The 21,829-nt window shown below is 29.6% G+C and overlaps 3 protein-coding genes across 3 annotated transcripts in view; all 3 read left to right on the forward strand.

The window, feature by feature from the left end:
• Positions 1–451: 451 nt before the first annotated feature.
• Positions 452–2,827, forward strand: LOC124448049 (phospholipid-transporting ATPase ABCA1-like). The gene is made up of 3 exons (XM_046999068.1): positions 452–534; positions 1,664–1,905; positions 2,615–2,827. Exons 2-3 carry the CDS (start codon positions 1,707–1,709, stop codon positions 2,794–2,796), a joined length of 381 nt encoding a protein of 126 aa, XP_046855024.1. The 5' UTR covers positions 452–534; positions 1,664–1,706; the 3' UTR covers positions 2,797–2,827.
• Positions 2,828–3,003: 176 nt separating this feature from the next.
• LOC124449336 (ATP-binding cassette sub-family A member 7-like) lies at positions 3,004–4,071 on the forward strand. The gene is made up of 2 exons (XM_047000267.1): positions 3,004–3,241; positions 3,968–4,071. Exons 1-2 carry the CDS (start codon positions 3,031–3,033, stop codon positions 4,069–4,071), a joined length of 315 nt encoding a protein of 104 aa, XP_046856223.1. The 5' UTR covers positions 3,004–3,030.
• Positions 4,072–16,630: 12,559 nt separating this feature from the next.
• LOC124449337 (phospholipid-transporting ATPase ABCA3-like) overlaps positions 16,631–21,829 on the forward strand; it is a 7,025-nt gene continuing 1,826 nt past the window's right edge. The window contains exon 1 of the mRNA XM_047000269.1: positions 16,631–16,733. Within this exon, the coding sequence (XP_046856225.1) occupies positions 16,631–16,733 (103 nt within the window). The remainder of the gene's footprint in view (positions 16,734–21,829) is intronic.

Here is a 21,829-nt window from a genome sequence, read left to right on the forward strand (position 1 = left end):
TGTACATCGAGAAGAATTTCTAGATCACAAAGAATCTGTGTAGGTCAAGAAGGATTTTTCATCAAGGAAGGATCAGTAGATCAAGGAAGGATCTAGATGAAAGAAGGATTCAGATCAAGAAAGGATCTGTAGATCAAGGAAGGATCTGTAGATCAAAGAAGGATCTTAGATCAAGGAAGGATCTGTAGATCAAGAAAGGATCTGTAGATCAAGGAAGGATCTGTAGAGAAGGAAAGATCTGTAGATCAAGGAAGGATCTGTAGATGAAGGAAGGGTCTCTAGATTAATAGAAAACATAAATATGAGGTAGATCAGCTAAGAATCTTGGCGAATTTAAGGTAATTTATGTGTGTTCTTATTTAGCAATAGCCAAGGCTTGGTTCAACGATCAAGCTTATCATGCGATAGCGGTGGCACTGAGTGCAGTGGACAACGCCATTTTGAAAAACAGTCCGGGAATAAAAACAAATTAATCACAGTGACAAATCATCCTTTGCCGAGAACTACGAAGCAAAAATCAAATGATTTAGATGAGTATGTTATTTTTGCTTTCGAGCTTTTCCCAAACTTTCACAAATAGGGACAAGTAAAGATAATATTTTTGTATTTCCAATGAATAGCGCTTTAATAAAACATTATTCACTGTTAAATTTTCTATGAAAGCCACTCAATCTGGAGTTGAAAAACGGTTTTTTTGAGCATTCAACCAATCATCCACAAAATTATTAGTCCATCCCGAAGAAACGAGGTCAGAATTGATATTATCCCATGCAATAAGCCGTCTCTCATTATGCAATGGGGACTCCTTAACCTGGGACACAGGATGTGTGTATATATATATATACAAAGTGTATATACAATGTGCCCTCCCGGCTATCACCATATTAAAATGGTGACTCCTGCACTTGGAACACAGGACGTACGGTTACACACATTGTATGTGGATTGTATTATAGAGTCACCAGAGGCTCAAACCTATAAAGGTGAGCTTTGCATAGAATAGGACGTTCCATTTTGACTTCTGATATCCGACAGTGCTATATATATATATATAGCACTGTCGGATTGTGTAGAGAGTCTCAAAATGGAGACGTTCACCGTTTACACTTTGTATATATATATCTATATATACAAAGTGTGATCAATCACGAAACAGGCTTGTGGGATGAATCTGTAGTTTTGTAATTTTTCTCAACACCACTACACATATATATATATATAAGTTTGAAAATTTGTAATCCAGGCATTTAATACATAAAAGATAAAAAGTTTCTCCGGATTTAAAGTGAGTTTTATTGAGCTTCGACTATGCTTATATATATGTATATGAGAGACTGATTTATTCCTGACATACGACTGTGTTCACTTCAAAGGCAGGGATCGCTGAGCATATTTTTTGTTAGGGGGCGGGGTTATCGACTTCCAAAGTTAGGTAAAACTGTGAAAGAAGGGATTCGGGGGGGGCAGCCCTCAGTCCCCCTGCTCTGCTTTCTCCGAAGTGATCTACAAATGATCAATAGTTGCTAAGGCAAAAAGGTCTAATCAATAGTGGGATGCAATAGCCCCTAGTCCCTCTGCTCCGTTTTCTTTAAAGTGATCTGCCAACGATCAATAGTTGCTAAGGCAACAAGGTCTAATTCATTAACTTTCTTTTTCTATCCAGCAACACTGGTGGTCTTAATATAGCTTTCAATCTGCTGTTTGGCATGGCGTTTCTTGCTTCAAGTTTTGTCGTGTTTGTCGTCCAGGAGGGAACGAACGGTGCAAAACATGTGCAGTTCGTTAGTGGCGTTGATCCCATTAGCTACTGGACTGCTTCGTGGTTGTGGGACATGGTGAATTTCACACTTCCCTGTATCGGCGTTGTTATTTTGTTTGCATGTTTTAACGTTCCTGCGTACACAGGTAGGTCGAATTTCCCAAGCTTTGACGTAGCTTGCATTTGGTCATGTTATGTAGATTTTTATGTACTCTTTGTAAAAACAGTAAATAATGTTCTGAAATTTACACAGCAGGACTGAAAATTGCAGGTTGGATTTTTCATTGTCGTCATGGTCGCCAAAACGATTCACTTGCCTTTGGCAAATTTGATTCTGCGTTGTCAATATCTTCCAATAAAACGGCATTTGCATGATCATTCAGCCAATCCGAACGTTGTGATCCAATAAAGTTATTTTACAAAATGATCGAGGACTCCTCGTAGTTGTCGAAATACTTGTTTGTAAGGAGAATGAACTCGACCCAAGCCCCTAATCTCTCGGCTAATCAACCAACTTTAAACAATTCCAATAGTTTTTGATGACAAAATCACGTCAAGGTTACGACGTTGAGTCTGGTATGCGACTGTGAGCCTGTGATAGCAACATACTTTAATACTTAAGATACGATCTTTACAGATGTTTGGCAGTGGAGTTAGCTCACAGCATTTATATTTGTCTTTTTAAACACATTTTTCACTTGAAAGTTCGTGGAAGCACAGAATTGCATGTCAAACGTCACATTAAGCTCTCGGTCAACCCTTAAAAATTCCAACAATTCCGTTGAAGTTAGCAACGTTCGATCGTGAATTTTCCCATTTCGCACAATTCTCAAAACTGATTTTAATTCATTGCAGAAGGCTATCGTCTTGGAATAGTTTTTCATTTTGATGTTTTATGGTTCAGCCATCATCCCGTTTATGTATCTCTTCTCGTTTCTCTTCAAAACGGCGTCGAAAGCTTTCATCTTATTGACGTTGTTAAATATTGTAACTGGTCTTGTCGCCTTGCTTGTTGTGTTCATCATTCAGAGTCTTGACTACCATCACACTGTTGATGTCCTTAACTGGACTTTTGGTACCCCAACTTTTGCCTCGGACAGTCGTTCTCCAATATTTTTGAGAATTATAACCGTATCAGACTTTACAATATGCATAGGTATGCGCCAGTGATGCATGTCTCAGAAAGCGAGGATTCAGACGAATTATTTGGCCTTTGAAAATCCTGAATTGGTCGATTTCTCCTGGTGTTACCACTTGAAGGAATCTTCTTCATGCTTATTATTCTGTTCATCGACTTCAACGCTATTCGGTCGTTGCGAAGTTCCATTACATTGGTGTACGTCGATCCGTTAGACAGCATGCATCCAAACGATGAAACGGAAGATTCCGACGTGATGGCGGAAAAACGACGAATACTCAACGACGAAGTGAACGAAGACGTGCTTGTAGTGAAAGATCTTACGAAAATATTTAAAGTTCCAGGTAAAGAATTTCGCCTTGCTTTGTTTTAATAGCTTTCTTTTGTAGATGTGTTGAAAAGAAAGCCTTCTTTTATCAGTCGAAATCATGTCAAAAAAATTTTCGTTTTTTAACACAATATTTTGGAAAGTTAAAAAAGATGGTTTGGATGAGTTCGTTGTGCTTGATTGAAAATATAACTTATCAATTTTTTACCACTAGAAAAGTCTTCACATACAAAACGGGCTTTTAAAGTGTCTATGAAACAAAAATTTTGCTGTTTAACTAATGGTTTTGTTGAAATGAAACTTTTAAAATGTCAGTAGACTTTCTTAAACAGTTTATGTTATATCTATGACATCTTGTTTTATTAGAGGGACCTGTAATGGCCGATTTTACAACCAGTGTTGTCGCGTTGCATAATGAAACTTAAATTATAATGTATATTTACATAATTTGCATCAGTAAATTATAAAATGTATATTAATGATGTGTTTGTTCAGATGGGCAGAGCTCTCTTCGTAGTAACATGTCTGTACAAAAACTCTCTCCAACGGTTGTACTTTCATAATCTGGAGAATGAAACAAGATTGTCTTGAAAATATACAACACTCATTGTCTGGAGAATGAAATGAGATTTTCATGAAGACTTTTGTAAAAAGTTCACTGTCATTTTTAAACTTCTATTCAATGAAAATCTATAAAAGAACAAAGCTCCTGCTTTATAAACACCTTATTTTTTCCCGAAAGGTCGTCGAAGATTTGCTGCAGTGGATCACATCAGCTTGGGAATACCTTTAGGTGAATGCTCGGTCTCCTGGGAGTCAATGGCGCGGGAAAACTACAACGTTTAAAATGTTAACAGGCGATGTGATTCCAACTTCGGGCACCGTCCTTGACTCGTGGGATATTCAGACTAATTTAAGTCGAGTATGTTTTTATTGTTGTATATGATCAGTAGCGTAGCCAGCCTGCAGATTTACTTCCGCTATGTAAATTTTTAAAGATTACCATTATTCATGTCTTTATAAATCTATTTTCCTCACTGTCAGTAAATACAAAAATTTCAGGAAAGCGAAAGTGAAAAGTCGGGCTTGCTACGCTACTGTGTATGATTTGTTCGACCTTTCCCGCTTTACGTTCCGTTATATATTTATTTCAATTATCTGTCCGCGAACTGTAAACATGCTAGCCTCGTACCGAGGCGCTTTGATGCTCTAAACCATTTGTGCGAAAAAGTGCAGCGCGGGACGACATGCGCGAATAGAAAATGGAAAATTGTAACGCATGTAACAGCCAGCTAACGCGCGACGCCCACACACGTCACGTGACATTCAATTTGTTAATCATCAATAATTCAAAGCGCCTGGCTACGAGGCTGATCCGACATCAAGACTTTAAAGCAGTAATTCATCCTTAAGGAGACGTAAACGCCATTTAAAGGAATTTCATGCTTGGAATTTAGGATGTAAATTAAATAAAATTCGTAGTTAGTTTTGTTAGTTTAGCCATCGTACTAGTCTCGAACTAGTCATTTCTACGTCATTGCGGAAAGAGTTGATCAGGCAATGGTATGCATGCATCCATTGAGGAGGCTGTTATGCAAATTACAGGTTTGCAGATTTTCAACACTGTGTATACCATTGAAATGGTATAATAGTAGTAGTATTATGGGTTCTAGCGCACGAAAAGTGCGCTATAATCCCCATGTACTATACCATATAACCTTATAAAACTATTTTTATAACAGCTTAAAATAAGACCATGGTTCAAAGACGTCCCTCTGGTAAAAAGGTCATGTAAAAAAGCTGTGTAAAAAATAGTCATTGTTTCAAAGGGTAAAAATCTCGAGGTTACAATCTATCGTTTCAAAATATGGAATCTATATGTTTTGAAATATATAGGTGCGTTTAAATTTATAAACGGTCTTTATAAGCATTGTTTCGGAGAGGGTCGGCAGCGCAGAGCATGAAATGCCGAGCAGGGGAATGGAGCCTCGAGAATTCTTAAGCGACGGCGGGGAAAATTTTCACGAAGTGAATTCGGAGCGTCCCTTAGATTCGAAGAATATTCGAAGAATATTCGAGAATAACAGAGGCTTAAGAAATGCTCTTCAAAACCGTCTTTAATAATCAAGTGTTATTAAAATATCAGTAGCAGCGCGTGTCTTAGTGCATGTTCTTAATAATGGTTGTTTAATGTAATCAGCACATTTCATCAGCGCATGTATAATAATACAATGTTTTACAAAATATGGAATCTATATGTTTTTTAATCTGTCAAGCGTGTCTTAGTGCATGTTTTTCAACAATGGTTGTTTAATGTGATAGCACATTTCATCAGCGCATGTATAATACAATGTTTTACAAACTATGGAATCTATATGTTTTTAATTTGTCTGTCAAGCGCGTGTCTTAGTGCATGTTTTCAACAATGGTTGTTTAATGTAGATAGCACATTTCATCAGCGCATGTATAATAATACAATGTTGTACAAAATATGGAATCTATATGTTTTTTTAATTTGTCTGTCAAGCGAGTGTCATATAATTTTGTTAAAAGTGTTTTAATAATTGTTTCAGGATTTTGAATCTTTTGTATATCGCTTTTGTATTAATTACTTGTTACAAACAGTTATGTGATATGTAGTCAAACATGAGGATTATTCTTCATCTTAAGTTTTAGCTTGATAGTTATTTTAATAAATTTTTTAATTTTTCGATTTCATCATTTACAATTTTTTAGTTGATAGAATATTATCTTCTATAGTAGCCCTAAAATTTTGTGAAAACCATTAAATGACATAGATAATGTAGATTGATGTTGTGAATAAACTTGAATTTTGGTTAATCCATTAAATGCTGCCAATTTTCTTTTCCATTCATCATAACCTAGTGAAACTGAAGATTTTGTTGGTTCAATAATTAATAAAATATTATTATCTTTATCATCAACACAGTATACGTGATATAAATCTAGTAATGCATTAACTATTTTTCATTATCATTTGTTACTTTAATGATAAATTTTTTAATCTTATCTACCATCATATCTAATTTAATTGTTTTAGAGTTATCAGATGGATTTATTAATAAAGTGTAAATTCAATAAATTTAAAATTTTTAAAATAAATTCTGATAATATTTTGTCGGGTATTAAAATTTTATAATTTAATTGATTGCTATGGTGTACTACTTTACCATTTACTCTGCTATCAATCTCATTCTTTGTATAATAGTTAGTTAAATTAGAAGTCAAAGCATACTTACCATCAGCTTGTGTTTTAGTATAATAGTTATTTAAATTAGAAGTCAAAGCATACTTACCATCAGCTTGTGTTTTAGTATAATAGTTATTTAAATTAGAAGTCAAAGCATACTTACCATCAGCTTGTGTTTTAGTATAATAGTTATTTAAATTAGAAGTCAAAGCATACTTACCATCAGCTTGTGTTTTAGTATAGTAGTCATTAAATTTACCATCAGCTTGTGTTTTAGTATAATAGTTATTTAAATTAGAAGTCAAAGCATACTTACCATCTGTTTCAGTCTTTGTGTAATATTTATTTAAATTAGCAGTCAAAGAATACCTACCATCTGTTTCACTCTTTGTATAGAATTTGATAAATCATAAGTCAAAGCATACTTGAATTTGATCATTTTTTGTATAATAGTCATTAAATTTATTATTAACTTGTGTTTTAGTAGTGGTTATTGAATTTATTATCAACTTGAGTTTTATTATAGTAGTGGTTAAATTTATTATCAACTTGAGTTTTATTATAGTCATTAAATTTATTATTAACTTGAGTTTTAGTGTAGTAGTTATCTGATAGATGTGTTTTATCTACAGGTCCTTGTATATTTAAATTAATATCTGTTTTATCATACCCATAAAATAAGCTCATTTATATTATTCCTCAGATTTTATATCCGGTTTATTATTTTTATGTTCGTAAACATATTTAACGGTTGTTATGCCGCCTGATAAAAACCCTAAAAATGGTAATAGGGGTGATATTTTTTCTACTAAACTATAAACATCTCGTTTTAAAAGGTCGTCTGATTTAAGCTGTTTTGTTAATTTGGGATCTTCAATAGCATCAAACCCTTTTAATATATCTGAAAATTTTGATATAACTAAATCAGTTAAAAACTCATTAGCTTTTTGTAATCGTTTTTTCTCGTATTCAATGTATAATTTATCAATAATTTTTTGACTGGCTTTTTTAATGTAAGCAACTGACTTGTCTAAATCACCATCTTCAGCTAGTTTAAGTAGTTGATCTCTTTTATTAAAACCTCTTGCGGTTTATCTTGTATATTATCATCACATACAGCATCTTTGATAGTATCATTTGCGAAATCAATCTCATTAATTATATCGTCAATTGTTTCAGGCTCTTTACGCTTTGGCATATATATATTAACATATGTTTTATTGCGGAATAATTTTCCATTGGTATGGATATATTAGTTGAATAAATAGATGAGCAATTTATTATTTTTCAATTTTTTGTTATTTCTTCTATATCATCTTTATCAAACCATAAAGATAATCATCAAATATTGTTTTCATATTATTGCGGTTTGTATTATAAAATGCAACTAAATAACTTATATTTTCACGATAAGGTTTGGTAATACTTGTCAATTGCTGTGTAACTACAATAGTAGAAAGTCCATAATGACGAGCACTGAATGCTAAACGAACTAATTCAGATGTCCTACTTTTAACATCTAAGCAGCTAGCGCAACAATCATCGAGAATAATAAGACTATTTGTACCTTTATATACATCACTCACATATTTTAAAACAATATCTACCTGATCTTGGTCACATTCTACCTTAATTAAATCAGAATCATTTATATATTTCCATTCTTGATAGGTTTTATTATATGATAGCGTTGGGCATAATAAAATAATATAATCAAAATGTCTATTAAAGTTTTCTTCTAACATTCTTAAAAGAAAAGAAGGTTTTACCGCAATTTGTCATACCTACAATAATCATATTAAAAGGGTGTCATTTATATATTATGGTTATTTAGTATTGAATACTTTGTAAATCATTATTAACAAATTGAACAAGAGCATCACTAATGACATATGTAACAGTTTAAATCTTTTGTATATGCTCTTTTAATTTCAAGTAAACGCCATTTTGTGTATTCATAATCGTTTTCCGTTGCCAGCAATATTTTTTTCTTGAAAGGTGCGTAAATCAATAACTAATGCAAATTTATCCTTATAAAATTTTTCAATTGTCATGAAGCAATCTATCGGGATAGTTCTATCAAAAAATTTTCTTGCTTCTTCATAAAGAGTGTTTTATTCATGCCAGAACACAATTTGGGACACCCTCAATAGTTAATTTAACTTCATCAATGTTTGGTATATAAATTTTTCCTCTACTAACTGAACTTTCTGTGAATAGTAGACAACCCTTTCATGTTTTTTACGAGGTACATTGACGTTAACATTCTGTAATGTACTTGACTTATCCCATTTTTCCTTTTTTAAGAGGGTTATATGTTCATAAAATAGGCTTCTTCCTATAGAATATAAATTTGTCACCTCATTTGCAATTTCTTGGTTCAATAGTTTCATATTCAAGTTGAATATTTTCTAATTCATAATCACCTATATTTTGACCACTTTGGGGATAAGGACTTGATCACTTGGTGGTAATGTTATTATGTATTGAAAGTTATTATTCATATTGAAAGGCAATACAGACCATGGTCTTTAAGAATATTATCAATATTAATTTTTGTCTTATACCATAAATATCATACATTAATTTGTCTGATACTTTTTCTATACTTCCATTTGTTGCAGCACTATCATCTTTAGAAATAAGTTTTCGTAAATTTTCGCTACAAATACCTATTCAATAAGGCCTTGTCGATCACTTTTAGGTAACCACAAGTCTTTGTATACACTTATAACATTATGTTCACTACAATCGTAAAGGGTTTCCCCAGCCACTTTAATTTGTAGTCTATGTTGTAAAATCTGACTGAGATTATTTATAAAGTGACTTTTGTATTACTGATTTTAAGATCAAACGATAGATTAAGGAACCAGGCACTAAGCAACTATTTGCTTTCAATTCGGAATATTAATATAAACTTGTTCATTCGGTTTAAGACTATTAGGGTTAAAGGTTATACTATAAAAGTACGGTTACCTTTAATTTTTTTGTCATAGCAGTCTTTTATAACCAGGTAAAAGCTCTTCTTGTAATAATCTATTCATATATTAAAACATATTTTATTTTCTTCTTTGTTTATACTGATCATATATTAAAGCAGCAGCAATAGCTAAAATCCATAGATTAGAAGCTAACCATGCTAAACCTTTAGCTCCCCAAGATATAGCCTGAGCGATAATATTTAATAATGGCCCTAAAACTGGCCATAATTTTTTACCTATATTTGCTAAAGCCTTAGAAAATTTACTAGTAGATTGAGCACCTTTTAGGATTGCTTTTCTAGCTCCTATGACAATGGTTGTAATTATACCAGCCACAGATATAGCTAAAGCTGATAATCCAGGGATATTTTCCTTAACCCATTCTTTAAACTGTTGTAATCTAGTAATGTCTTCCTGTTTATCTCACATCCTCTTTTTCTAATTGATCTTCTTCTTCTTTAATTATAATTTCTAATTCAGAGGCTCTTTCATGCAAATTAGTTAATTCATCAATATTATTGTCAATACCATTTTCATTTTCTATTTCATCTATTCTAGCTATAGTTTTGTTTAACTCTTCAGAAAAGTGATTTATTTGTGCTTCTATAAATTGTGAGCGTGTTCTTTTATCAATAGTTCCAGAGGGGGTCATTACACCTATATGTTCTCTAAGCTCTTGATTAGTTATTTGATTGAAATTTTCTGTATATTGATTATTTAAATCAACCATAGGCATACCTCTTCAGTTTTATAAATTCATTTTGCAAATTAATAATTCTTTTAATTTCGTTTTTAAATTGTTTAACAGCTTCTTTAGCACTTTCTGTTTTATTGTATTGTAATATACCATTACTATTACGTTTTAAAACAATTTTCAGCACCTCTCATTTTTTGTATTTAATGGTTTGTAAGTAATATTATTTATATCAGTTTTACCTAAATTTAATCTAAAATTTAAACCTTCAGAAGCTGCCATACCTTTTAGGTTATTAAATTTAAACTCTTTTCTATAATTTTTGTAATAAAATCTTCAACAGCAAAAGAAACTTCATTTTCAGGTCTAATAATATTTGTATAAACAGGAGTGGAAGTAGGAACATCAGGAAGAGTATCAGTTTTATTTCTTTTTTTCTTATTGTTACACCAAATTATCATCAGTAAATGATGTTTCATCAATAAATTTAAAATCTGCAAATCTTCTATCATCATTCCTTATTATATCGTTATCTTCTTTTATCTTCTAATTCAATATAATCAAAACCTCCTTCTGCCATAGATTACTCTATATTTTGTATTTCACTTTCAGGAATCCAACTGTTATGTTTATTATCATAACCTAACCATTTAACTAAAACCATTTTTTTTTAACCTTCTTACGTTTTAATATTTTCAACTCTATAAACATCATCTTTTTATTCACAACTGATAGTTCCTCTTCATAAAATTACCAATTATAGGCTCTCCTTCTGTATCTTCTATCTCATATAAATTGGTCTCTCTAATAACTTTAGTCACTTTAAACAACTCTTCTGTAAAATTTGCTTCATAGCCTTTCGTAAATATAGATTTATACTTTGATATTCTAACCATATCACCAATTTTAATCTTAGGTAATGGTAAATAAGCAACTTCATGACCGTATAATGTATTCCATACTTCATCTTCATTATTTTATTAACATCTTTAGGCTTCATCAAGATTGTACTGTGTTTTGTATTGTTATAATTATATACTAAATCATCTAATATATCAATCCATTTATATGTTCCTTTACTGTAAAAATATTTCCACATAGATGTTTTAAGCGTTCTGTTAAATCGTTCAACAATCGCAGCCTTTTTATCATTTTTAGTAGAGAAGTACTTAATTTCATGTTTCTCTAATAATGATTTGACACCTACATTATAAAATTCTTTACCATCATCAAATTGAGCTAGTTTCGGGTAATTATTAAATCTATATTTAAATTGAATTAATAGTTTTGCAACAGCTTTTGTCATATTATTTGTGTCTTTTCTATAAACAGGAATAGCAAATGCATATCTACTTAATATTTCAATAGCTGTTAATATCCAATAATAACCATTGTTTTTATACTTATAAGAACCCATATCAACTAAATCCATTTGTATTTGTTCACCGAGATAGTTTACCCTTGTTTGCCTGAATTTATGTCTCCTAATAATAGGTTTATATCTAGTGTATGTATCTTGAGATATTAACCATTCTTTAACTTGTTTTCTACTAACATCTATACCTTCTTCTAATGCTTTCTGATACAACCGTTCTGCTGATTGATATCCTGTTTGTGGATTATAATAAATATCTCTTAAACTTTGCTCAATTTTAATGTCTTCATCCATTTAACTTACTCAAGATAACATTCAAGTAAAATACTACCTACATTCACAGGATCACCATCTTGATCTAATATATTAAATAATAGCTCGTTAAAAGCTCCTTTTATAATTCTAACTTTAGATTCAATATCGTTATATTCGTATAAATTACCAAATAACGACTGAAGTGTTATTACTGGTAAAGTTAAAGCTATATTACTTTTTTTTCCTTCAGGGTTATAATTATAACTTGAATTTACAATATTAGAAGAAATTTGAATATAGTTTAATCCTCTGTTTATATCCACTTTAGAAACACCATTTTGTATGATACCTTTTTTAATAGTTTTTATAGTATCATTAAAGCCTAACATTTTAATAAGAGTATCAGACAATACTAATATCTCATCATTATTATTAGTTATTTTACAAGTTCCATTGTTTTCTACCATCTCAAGCTTTACATTAACAGACTCAAGAAACTTTTTAAGCATTTTAAAAGTCCAGTAACCAGCATCTATATTATATTTTGTTGTGCCTATTGTAAAAGCTAAAGTATTATTTAATTTTATATTTTTATATTCCCAATACACATAAGCTTTTTTAATATATAAATATGAATAGTTAGTTGTTACTATACTTTCTTGTAAGTTAATTTTTTTACGATCTCCGTCTATAAAAACAGTGAACTTCATATATAATATAGCTTATATTATATGTCAGACAAACAAATCGAAGAAAATGCTATAAAATTAAGTGATGATTTAAAAAATGTACCAACATGGCCAAAAATATATTTAGAAACAACTAAAACGCCTTCATTTTCAAATCTCATAGCAGCAATAAATGGAGATGAAGGTCATTCTGAGGATTATTTCGATCATATGTTGCATAGGTGGGTAGTAAATTTATTGTAAAACCTACATTTCAAAGGCCGGTAAATGTTGATATCTGTAACTTCAGATTTATGTCACAGAGAATGATTATTTTATGAGTAGTTTACCACCTATAACAGCCACATGGTCAAGTGAAATTAAAAGTAAAAAAGAACAACCTACTGGTATAAGATACAATATTAAAAGTCATTTAAATTATAAACAAGAAGCATACTGCTATGATTTGTGGATGCTTATGTGGCTTCGTTTCTATCTGGTATTGGGCTTAATCATTTAAATTTTGATAAAAGCAGAATTATACAAAGCCTTGTTAAATACCATTTATATTATCAGATTAAAAAATTTATGAAGCACCCATCGTTATTAGATAAATATGACTTTACGGAATTGAAAAAGCATATACCTTATAAAGGTATTTTAAAATTTGATAAAAACAATGATGGTTATTATGTTAATTTTCAATATTCGACTACTGATTATCGTAGCTTCATTGCATATCATTCTGAAGGGATTACATTAATCGGAAAAATTCTTTTACAAGAGTCTATTGAAAGCTTTGTTTATACAATTCTTGGAGCTCAAGCAAATACAAGATGGTCAATAGTTAATCATGGAGCTAAGAGCATGCAAACACAAAACGTTTTTAGGAAATTATTAGAGGATACTATAGTACAGAATGATACGACTGTATTTATATCTAACATGAGAAAGGCTATAAAAGATACAAATGTTATTTTAAATATGGCAATCAGTCCTGGTATGATTTTAATACCCAGCCGTATGATAATATTAAATAAAAAGATTAATGGGTATAATAATATTTTAACATTAGCTAATAAAACTATGAAATTCGGTATTAATTCTAAAATAAATTATTATGGAGTTAAAAAGGAAGAACCTAAAAAAGTACATCAAGATAATACACCATCACAACACCTAGATACTCTAGATGAAGTTCATAAAAAACCAGTAGTACATAAACATACAAAAATGATAGTAAATAATCCTCATCAAACAGATATGATTGCTTTACTCAGTATCGCTATCATCATTCATATATTAGTTAAATATGTTTTATAATATAATATGAAAAAAGTTCTAGATTTTAATCATATTTCGAGTGAGTTGAGTCAAGATGAATTTCAAAAGCTGAAAAAGTTGTATTTGTACTATCACAAAATGTATACCTGTTATAAATGGAAGTATAATAAATTAAAGAAAATTAGACTATCATTAAACATGGGAAGTATTTTTCTAGTCTCGACTGGTGGTATTGTTGGTAGTATAACTGTCAACCCGATAGTTATATACCTCCTGAGTGGTTTAGGGGCTTTAATTCAAGGTTATATGGTTAAGAGTAAGATTAATAATAACTTAGAAATGTAAATTTGCATATACATCATATGAAAAATACTTATGACTATAAGATCTTATTTAAGAGGATTACCTTATGATGAAGTGATATTTCTTTCAGACATAAAAGTTATCGATGATATTATAATTGACTCTTTGTCCCCATAGATGGTATGGTGAGTAAATATAACAAAAAATATAAATGATCTGTGAGTTATCTGTAAGTTATCTATGATTATCTATGAGTTATCTGTGAACAAAATCTACAGTATTATATAACATGTCTGAAGAAAATCTAAAATTACTACAGTTAAGAAAGAGAAAGACCCTATTAGAGTCGAAGCTGGTAAACGCTTAGCTGCTATATCGAAAGCTTCTAAAGAAAAAAAGATGCGAGATAGAATTGAATTAGAAAATAAAAAGAAAATTGAGGATAATAGCTGGAATATTAATTATGGATTCTTATTTGGAACTATTGGAGTATTAACTGCTATTGCTAGTCTCTATTATACAAGGAAAAATGATAAAAGGCAGGAAAAATTAACAAACGATAAAGGAAAGAAGAAACAACTAGTGAAAACATGTTTTGATACAAAAATAAACAATATAATTTAGACTCATTTGAATAAAATATTTCCTATTATATATGAATAAGAAACAATTTATGAATGAAGCTTTTGATTCAGTGCTTGTGACAACAACTGCTGTAGGTCTTTCTATGGCGTCTAAAAAACTTCTAGGTCAAAAATTAACAGACACAAACAGTATCAAAGATTTTGTTAAACTAGTTATTTCTGTTACAACATCAACAATGCTAGTTAAATATGCTCAAGACAAAAAATGGGTCCCTGAAAATCCATTTAAATCTGCATAAATATATATGACAAGTTTTATTACTAGTGGGTAGGAACAGCTTTTGGTGCTGTTGTTAATGGCCTAGGATTTAGTCTAGCAGGCTGGCTATTTCATAAACTTGATAAAAAATGGTTACACTGAGGAAATGAAAAAGATACCATGATTCTTAGTAAAACTACAAAGCTAAAGAGGCATTCTATGAAAATGAAGTCAACAGCATGATAAAATACAACAGCTAAGACAAGAACCACATGCTATGCTAATGATGATATAGAATTGACAAACAAAGCTTTAGATGCGCTTAGAAAAGTAAAAACGATACATTACAACGGGTTAACATTTCATAGAGAACCGCAATTAAATAACTTTTACAAACCATCTAAGAATATGAAAAATTATCAATCTGGTACAATGGTTGTTATTGGTATTATATCTGGATATTTATTATATAAAATTACTTAAAAATAAATATATAGTATTAGTATATATGTATTGTAATAATTTGTTCATAAAGAGTTAGAAGAGTTTTCGGTTATGTAAATTGTTGCTTTTGTGATAAAAAGATATGTGATAGTTATATTAATAGATCTGCTTAAAACATACTTATGTTGTGAAAATCAAGAAATTATTTCAGATAATACAAAGAATGTTTGTAAGAACTGTGGTTCTGTTCACTCATATAAGATAGTTAATGAATGGATACCAGAAATTTGGAAATGTCAAAATCAGTTCATTCAAGGAGAAAATGGTTTTATAATAAATTAGATGTGTGTAACTTTTGAATATGTTGAAATGATTACAAATGATTTTATAAAGGTTGTTAGTACTATGATTAAACACAAATTAATTAATAAGAAAAATGTTAGTATGTATAATTATTATATAATACGTTTAGCCAGCCGGAGGGGTATACCATTAAAACACCCTGTTATAGATATGAAAAATAGTAAGACAAAGAGGATTTTTGATGATAGATTATTTGGTGAAGTATATAAAATTCTCGAGTGGGATAAAGATATCGACTGTACTTATTTTAAAAATTGGATAGAGTCAAAGAAATAAAAAATTTACTATTATATATGAATCTTAAAAATCTATTAAAAAAGATTAGAAATTTTATTCTATGTTGTAAAAAAACTAGTGCTAATATAGAAGGTGTTTTAAAGGATTTTGAAAAAACATTGTATAAAACAAAAGATAATTTAAACGCACCTTAAAAAAATAAAATATATAGTATATGTTCTAACCTAGCCAAGAATTTATACTAAAGAACAAATCAAAACAACATAGGACAATATATATGCTCTCAAAACCATGGCATTGTGATTTATGTAATAAAACATATAGTTTAGCATATAAAACTTTACATACATCTTTAAAACTAAAAAACATTTAATAAATTCAAAATTAGTGCGTTTAACAAAAAAATTTAAATATATAAAAATTATATATGATAGAAAATATAAAAATAATAATGAAATTTTAGTCTAGTGTATTTGGAGCCATGGGATTTTCGAATGGTTGATAAAGATTTATATTCTAAATTTAGTTTTTTATATACATAGATTCTTTACCAACAAAATTATTACATTATCCACCTGATTCTACAGGATATAAAAATGTAAAGATCTCCCAACATTTATACATACACCACTTTATAAAAAGCAAATAAACGTCAATTAAAATTAGTTGAACATCATAAACATTTAAGGTTATTAATATTTAAAACTAATGATCATAAACAAGAACTTCACTACTATTATAATACAAATGAAAGAAGCTCTTGATAATAAAATTATTAGAGAAAAATTAAACAAAGTGATCTGGATACATGAGAAGGGTTTCAATCCATGGGAGGTCGGTCTAAGACCCGGTATGTTACCTAATACAATAAAAACTGAAGCTAAGTTAAGAGAATATTTACAAATATTAAAAACAAAAAAAGTTAAATAGATTAATTTAATTATTTTATAAAAGTTTTAAATATAGATTTATTTCTATAATTAAAATTAGTGCGTTTAAAAAATAAAAATAAAATATATAGTATATATATGAATAAAGATAAAACAAAACATATAGTACTTAAAGACAAACCTATTTTATATAGTATGCCTAATATGAATAGAGATGAACTTCAAAATTTGACTAAAGACACTTTGAATTAATTTAATATTAAATCAAAGCCGTGGGTTAAGTTAATAAACTTAATTTCAAACCAGTACAAAAGTACTATCACAACCAATATCAAAAATGAATGTAAAACAGTTAAAAATTATTGCTAAAGAAAACAAGGTTAAAGTTATTACAAACTTAGAAAACGAATTAATCAAAAAAAAAAAAAATGAATGTAAAACAGTTAAAATTATTGCTAAAGAAAACAAGGTTAAAGGTTATTATAAACTTAGAAAAACAGAATTAATCAAAGTAACAATTCAGTCCCAAAACCAGGAAAGAGTGTAAAAGAGATGCTATCTGATAAAAAATAAAACCAATACCAACACCAAGAGTTAAAATAAGAGAAACAAACAATGCTATAAAAGGATACACTAAATCATATGAAATAAGCATTATTAACAATAAAGCACCATTAATATAAAATGCAAAGCACAAGAAAGTATCTTACATATTATATTAAAGAAATATTAACAACAATGAAAGGATTAAAATTTTGTTGAAACGCTTAAGGTAATATTTGAAAATTTGAAATAAAAGATGGTGGTACAGCTGGTTTTTAACAAAAGTTGCTTATTTTAACAGTCAAGCTTTAACAATTACAAATAATGAAAATATTACTGAATCACTACAAATTTCAAAACAAAATATATTAAATAAGATTGATAAATTTACACAAGAAGGTTCTGGATGGGTTATTCGCTCTATAGATAATCATTATCTTAATGTTGTTAAATACAAGCCATTACAAGGGTCTTCATACATTAATTTACCTCAAGAACTTAAAACCCTAAAAAGGTTTGATAAATATCAAAACCAAGATAATGAATGTTTTAGGTGGTGCCATATTAGACATATTAACCCACAAAATAAAGACCCACAAAGAATAAAAAATCTGATAAGGAATATATTGAAAAGCTTAATTATGAAGGGTTGATTTTCCAGTGACTGTTAAACATTATAATAAAATCGAAAAGCAAAACAAAATTAACATTAATGTCTTCGGTTATGAAGATAAACAACCATATCCATTATTCATATCAAAAGAACAATTTGAAGACCATATGGAACTACTATTGATAACTGATAATGAAAACAAACATTATGTATTAATAAAAGATTTTAATAAATTTATGTACAATCAAACAAAGCATAAAGAAAGAAAACACTTTTGTATGCGCTGTCTTCAATGTTTTAGTTCTGAAAAATATTAAATAACCATATAGAAAACTGTATATTAATAAATGGTATACAATCAATAAAAATGCCTGATAAAAATAATAACATACTTAAATTCAACAACTATCATAAGCAACAACCAGTACCATTTGTTATATATGCTGATTTTGAGGCTATTACAGAAAAGATATCTGGTTGTAATCAAAATAATAAAATCATATACAGAAGCCTATCAGAAACATACTGACTGTGGTTATGGATATAAAGTTGTTTGTTGTTATGATGATAAATTCACTAAACCAATTCAACTATATAGAGGTGAAAAGGCTGTTTACAAATTTATGGAAGCTATGTTAAAAGAAGTTAAATATTGTAAAAATATTATGAAAACCACTTTAATAAACCATTAAAATGACCTCTGATGATGAAGAAGAATTTAAAAAGCTGATGAATGTCATATCTGTAACAAAAATATACTAACAAAGATATTCGAGTTCGAGACCATTGTCATATCACTGGAAATACAGAGGCTCAGCACATCAAGATTGTAATTTAAAACTTAGAATAGACTCTGATAAATTAAAGATCCCAGTAATATTTCACAATCTGCGTGGATATGATAGCCATTTTATTATGCAAGAAATCGGAGCTATTGTTAATAAGCATACATACAAAAACAAAAAAGGTGAGGAAACGCAGATGAATATAAATGCTATACCTAATAACATGGAAAAATATATGGCTTTCATGTTAGGTAACCATTTAACATTTCTTGATAGTTTTCAATTTATGAGCTCTAGTCTTGAAAAGCTTGTTAGTAACCTACCTAAAGAATCATTTAAATATACCTCTAATCAGTTTCAAGGTGAAAAACTTAATTTAATGACTAAAAAAGGTATATACCCATATGATTATATGGATAGCTTTGAAAAGTTTGATGAGGGGTTGCCTTCAAAAAAAGACTTTTATAGTATTCTTACTGATGAAAATATATCAGATGATTCTTATAACCATGCACAAAATGTGGAATACATTCAATCTCAAAACATGGGTGATTATCACGACCTGTATCTGAAATCAGATGTTTTGTTATTAGCTGATGTATTTGAAAACTTTCGAAAAACATGCTTAGAATACTATAATTTAGACCCATGCCACTATTTTACAGTCCTGGTTTTCTTGGGATGCTATGTTAAAGATGACAGATATTAAATTAGAACTAATGACTGATATTGACATGTTTCAATTCATTGAAAAGGGTATGAGAGGAGGTGTTTCTTATATTTCTAATCGATATGGTAAGGCTAATAACAAGTATATGAAAACATTTGATAAGAATAAACCCTCAAAATATATAATGTATCTTGACGCTAACAATTTATATGGATGGGCTATGTCACAATACTTACCTACTGGTGGTTTCAAATGGTTAACTGAGAAACAGATTAACAACATAAACCTTGCTAAATATCAAGCAGATAGTAAAAAGGTTTAATTTTAGAAGTTGATTTAGAATACCCTGAAGAACTACATGATTTACATAACGATTATCCTGTTGCACCAGAAAAGTTAAAGTAACTAGTGATATGTTGTCAAAATATTGTAAGACAATTGCTTCTAATTATAATATATCAACAGGTTTAGTTAATAAGTTAATTCCTACTTTAAAAAATAAAGAGAAGTATGTGCTACATTATAGAAATCTTCAATTATACTTAGATCTTGGGTTAAAATTAACTAAAGTACATAGAGTACTTGAATTTAATCAATCTCCATGGTTAAAAAAATACATAGACTTTAATACTCAAAAAAGAACTAATGCAAAAAATTCTTTTGAAAAAGACTTCTTCAAACTCATGAATAACAGTGTTTTGGTAAGACGATGGAAAACTTACGAAAAGAGTAGATGTTAGACTAGTAACTAATAAAATAAATTATTAAAATTAGCTTCAAAACCTACTTATGTAAGTAGTAAAATCTTCAATGAGAACCTTGTGGCTGTGCATAAGATCAAAGAAACACTAACCCTTAACAGGCCGGCATATGTGGGTATGTGTATCTTAGATTTATCTAAAACGTTGATGTATGATTTTCATTACAATTATATCAAGAATAAATATGGTGATAAAGCTAAACTTCTTTTCACAGACACAGATAGTCTAACATATGAAATCGAAACTGAAGATGTCTATAAAGATTTTGGGTTGATAAAGATAAATTTGATTTTAGTGATTACCCAGAATACCATAAATATCATGATAAAACTAATAAAAAAGTTATTGGTAAAATGAAAGATGAAGCTGCTGGAATAGTAGTTAAAGAATTTGTTGGTTTAAGAAGTAAGATGTATAGTTATATTAAAGATAATAATAAAGGAGATAAAAAGCTAAAGGAATTAAGAAAAATATTATTAAAAACAAAATAAAACATGAAGACTATAAACAAACACTATTTGAAAATAAACAAATACATCATACAATGAAAACTATTAGAAGTGTAAACCATCAACTTAGTAGTTATGAAATTAATAAAGTATCACTTAGCTGTTTTGATGATAAACGGTATATATTAGATGATGGTATAACTACTAGAGCTTATGGTCATTATTTAAATGATAATTAAAACTTATTTTAATATACAGTTATAATGTGTAGTAAGCATGTAGCGTGGGCCTCTGTTAGAGTAAAATCATACATACCTGCTCCTCATGTTTGACTACATATCACATAACTGTTTGTAATAAGTAATTAATACAAAAAGATTCAAAATCCTGAAACAATTATTAAAAACACTTTTAACAAAAATTATATGACACTCGCTTGACAGACAAATTAAAAAAACATATAGATTCCATATTTTGTACAACATTGTATTATTATACATGCGCTGATGAAATGTGCTATTACATTAAACAACCATTGTTGAAAACATGCACTAAGACACGCGACAGACTAAATTAAAAAACATATAGATTCCATATTTTGTAAAACATTGTATTATTATACATGCGCTGATGAAATGTGCGATTACATTAAACAACCATTGTTAAGAACATGCACTAAGACACGCCCTTGACAGACAAATTAAAAAACATATAGATTCCATATTTTTGTAAAACATTGTTATTATACATGCGCTGATGAAATGTGCTGATTACATTAAACAACCATTATTAAGAACATGCACTAAGACACGCGCTGCTACTGATATTTTAATAACTTGATTATTAAAGACTTGGTTTTTTTGAAGAGCATTTTTAAGCCTCTGTTATTCTCGAATATTCTTCGAATATTCTTCGAATCTAGGGGACGCTCCGAATTTTCACTTCGTGAAAATTTTCCCCCTCGTCGCTTAAATTCTCGGGGCTCCATTCCCCTGCTCGAGCATTTCATGCTCTGCGCTGCCGAGCCCTCTCGAAACAATGCTTATAAAGACTGTTTATAAAATTTAAACGCACCTATATATTTCAAAAACATATAGATTCCATATTTTGAAACGATAGATTGTAACCTCGAGATTTTTACCCTTTGAAACAATGACCATTTTTACACAGCTTTTACATGACCTTTTACCAGAGGGACGTCTTTGAACCATGGTCTTATTTTAAGCTGTTATAAA

The sequence above is a fragment of the Xenia sp. Carnegie-2017 genome, unplaced genomic scaffold (assembly GCF_021976095.1).
Source record: "Xenia sp. Carnegie-2017 unplaced genomic scaffold, XeniaSp_v1 HiC_scaffold_23, whole genome shotgun sequence".
Classification (NCBI taxonomy): Eukaryota; Metazoa; Cnidaria; class Anthozoa; order Malacalcyonacea; family Xeniidae; genus Xenia; species Xenia sp. Carnegie-2017.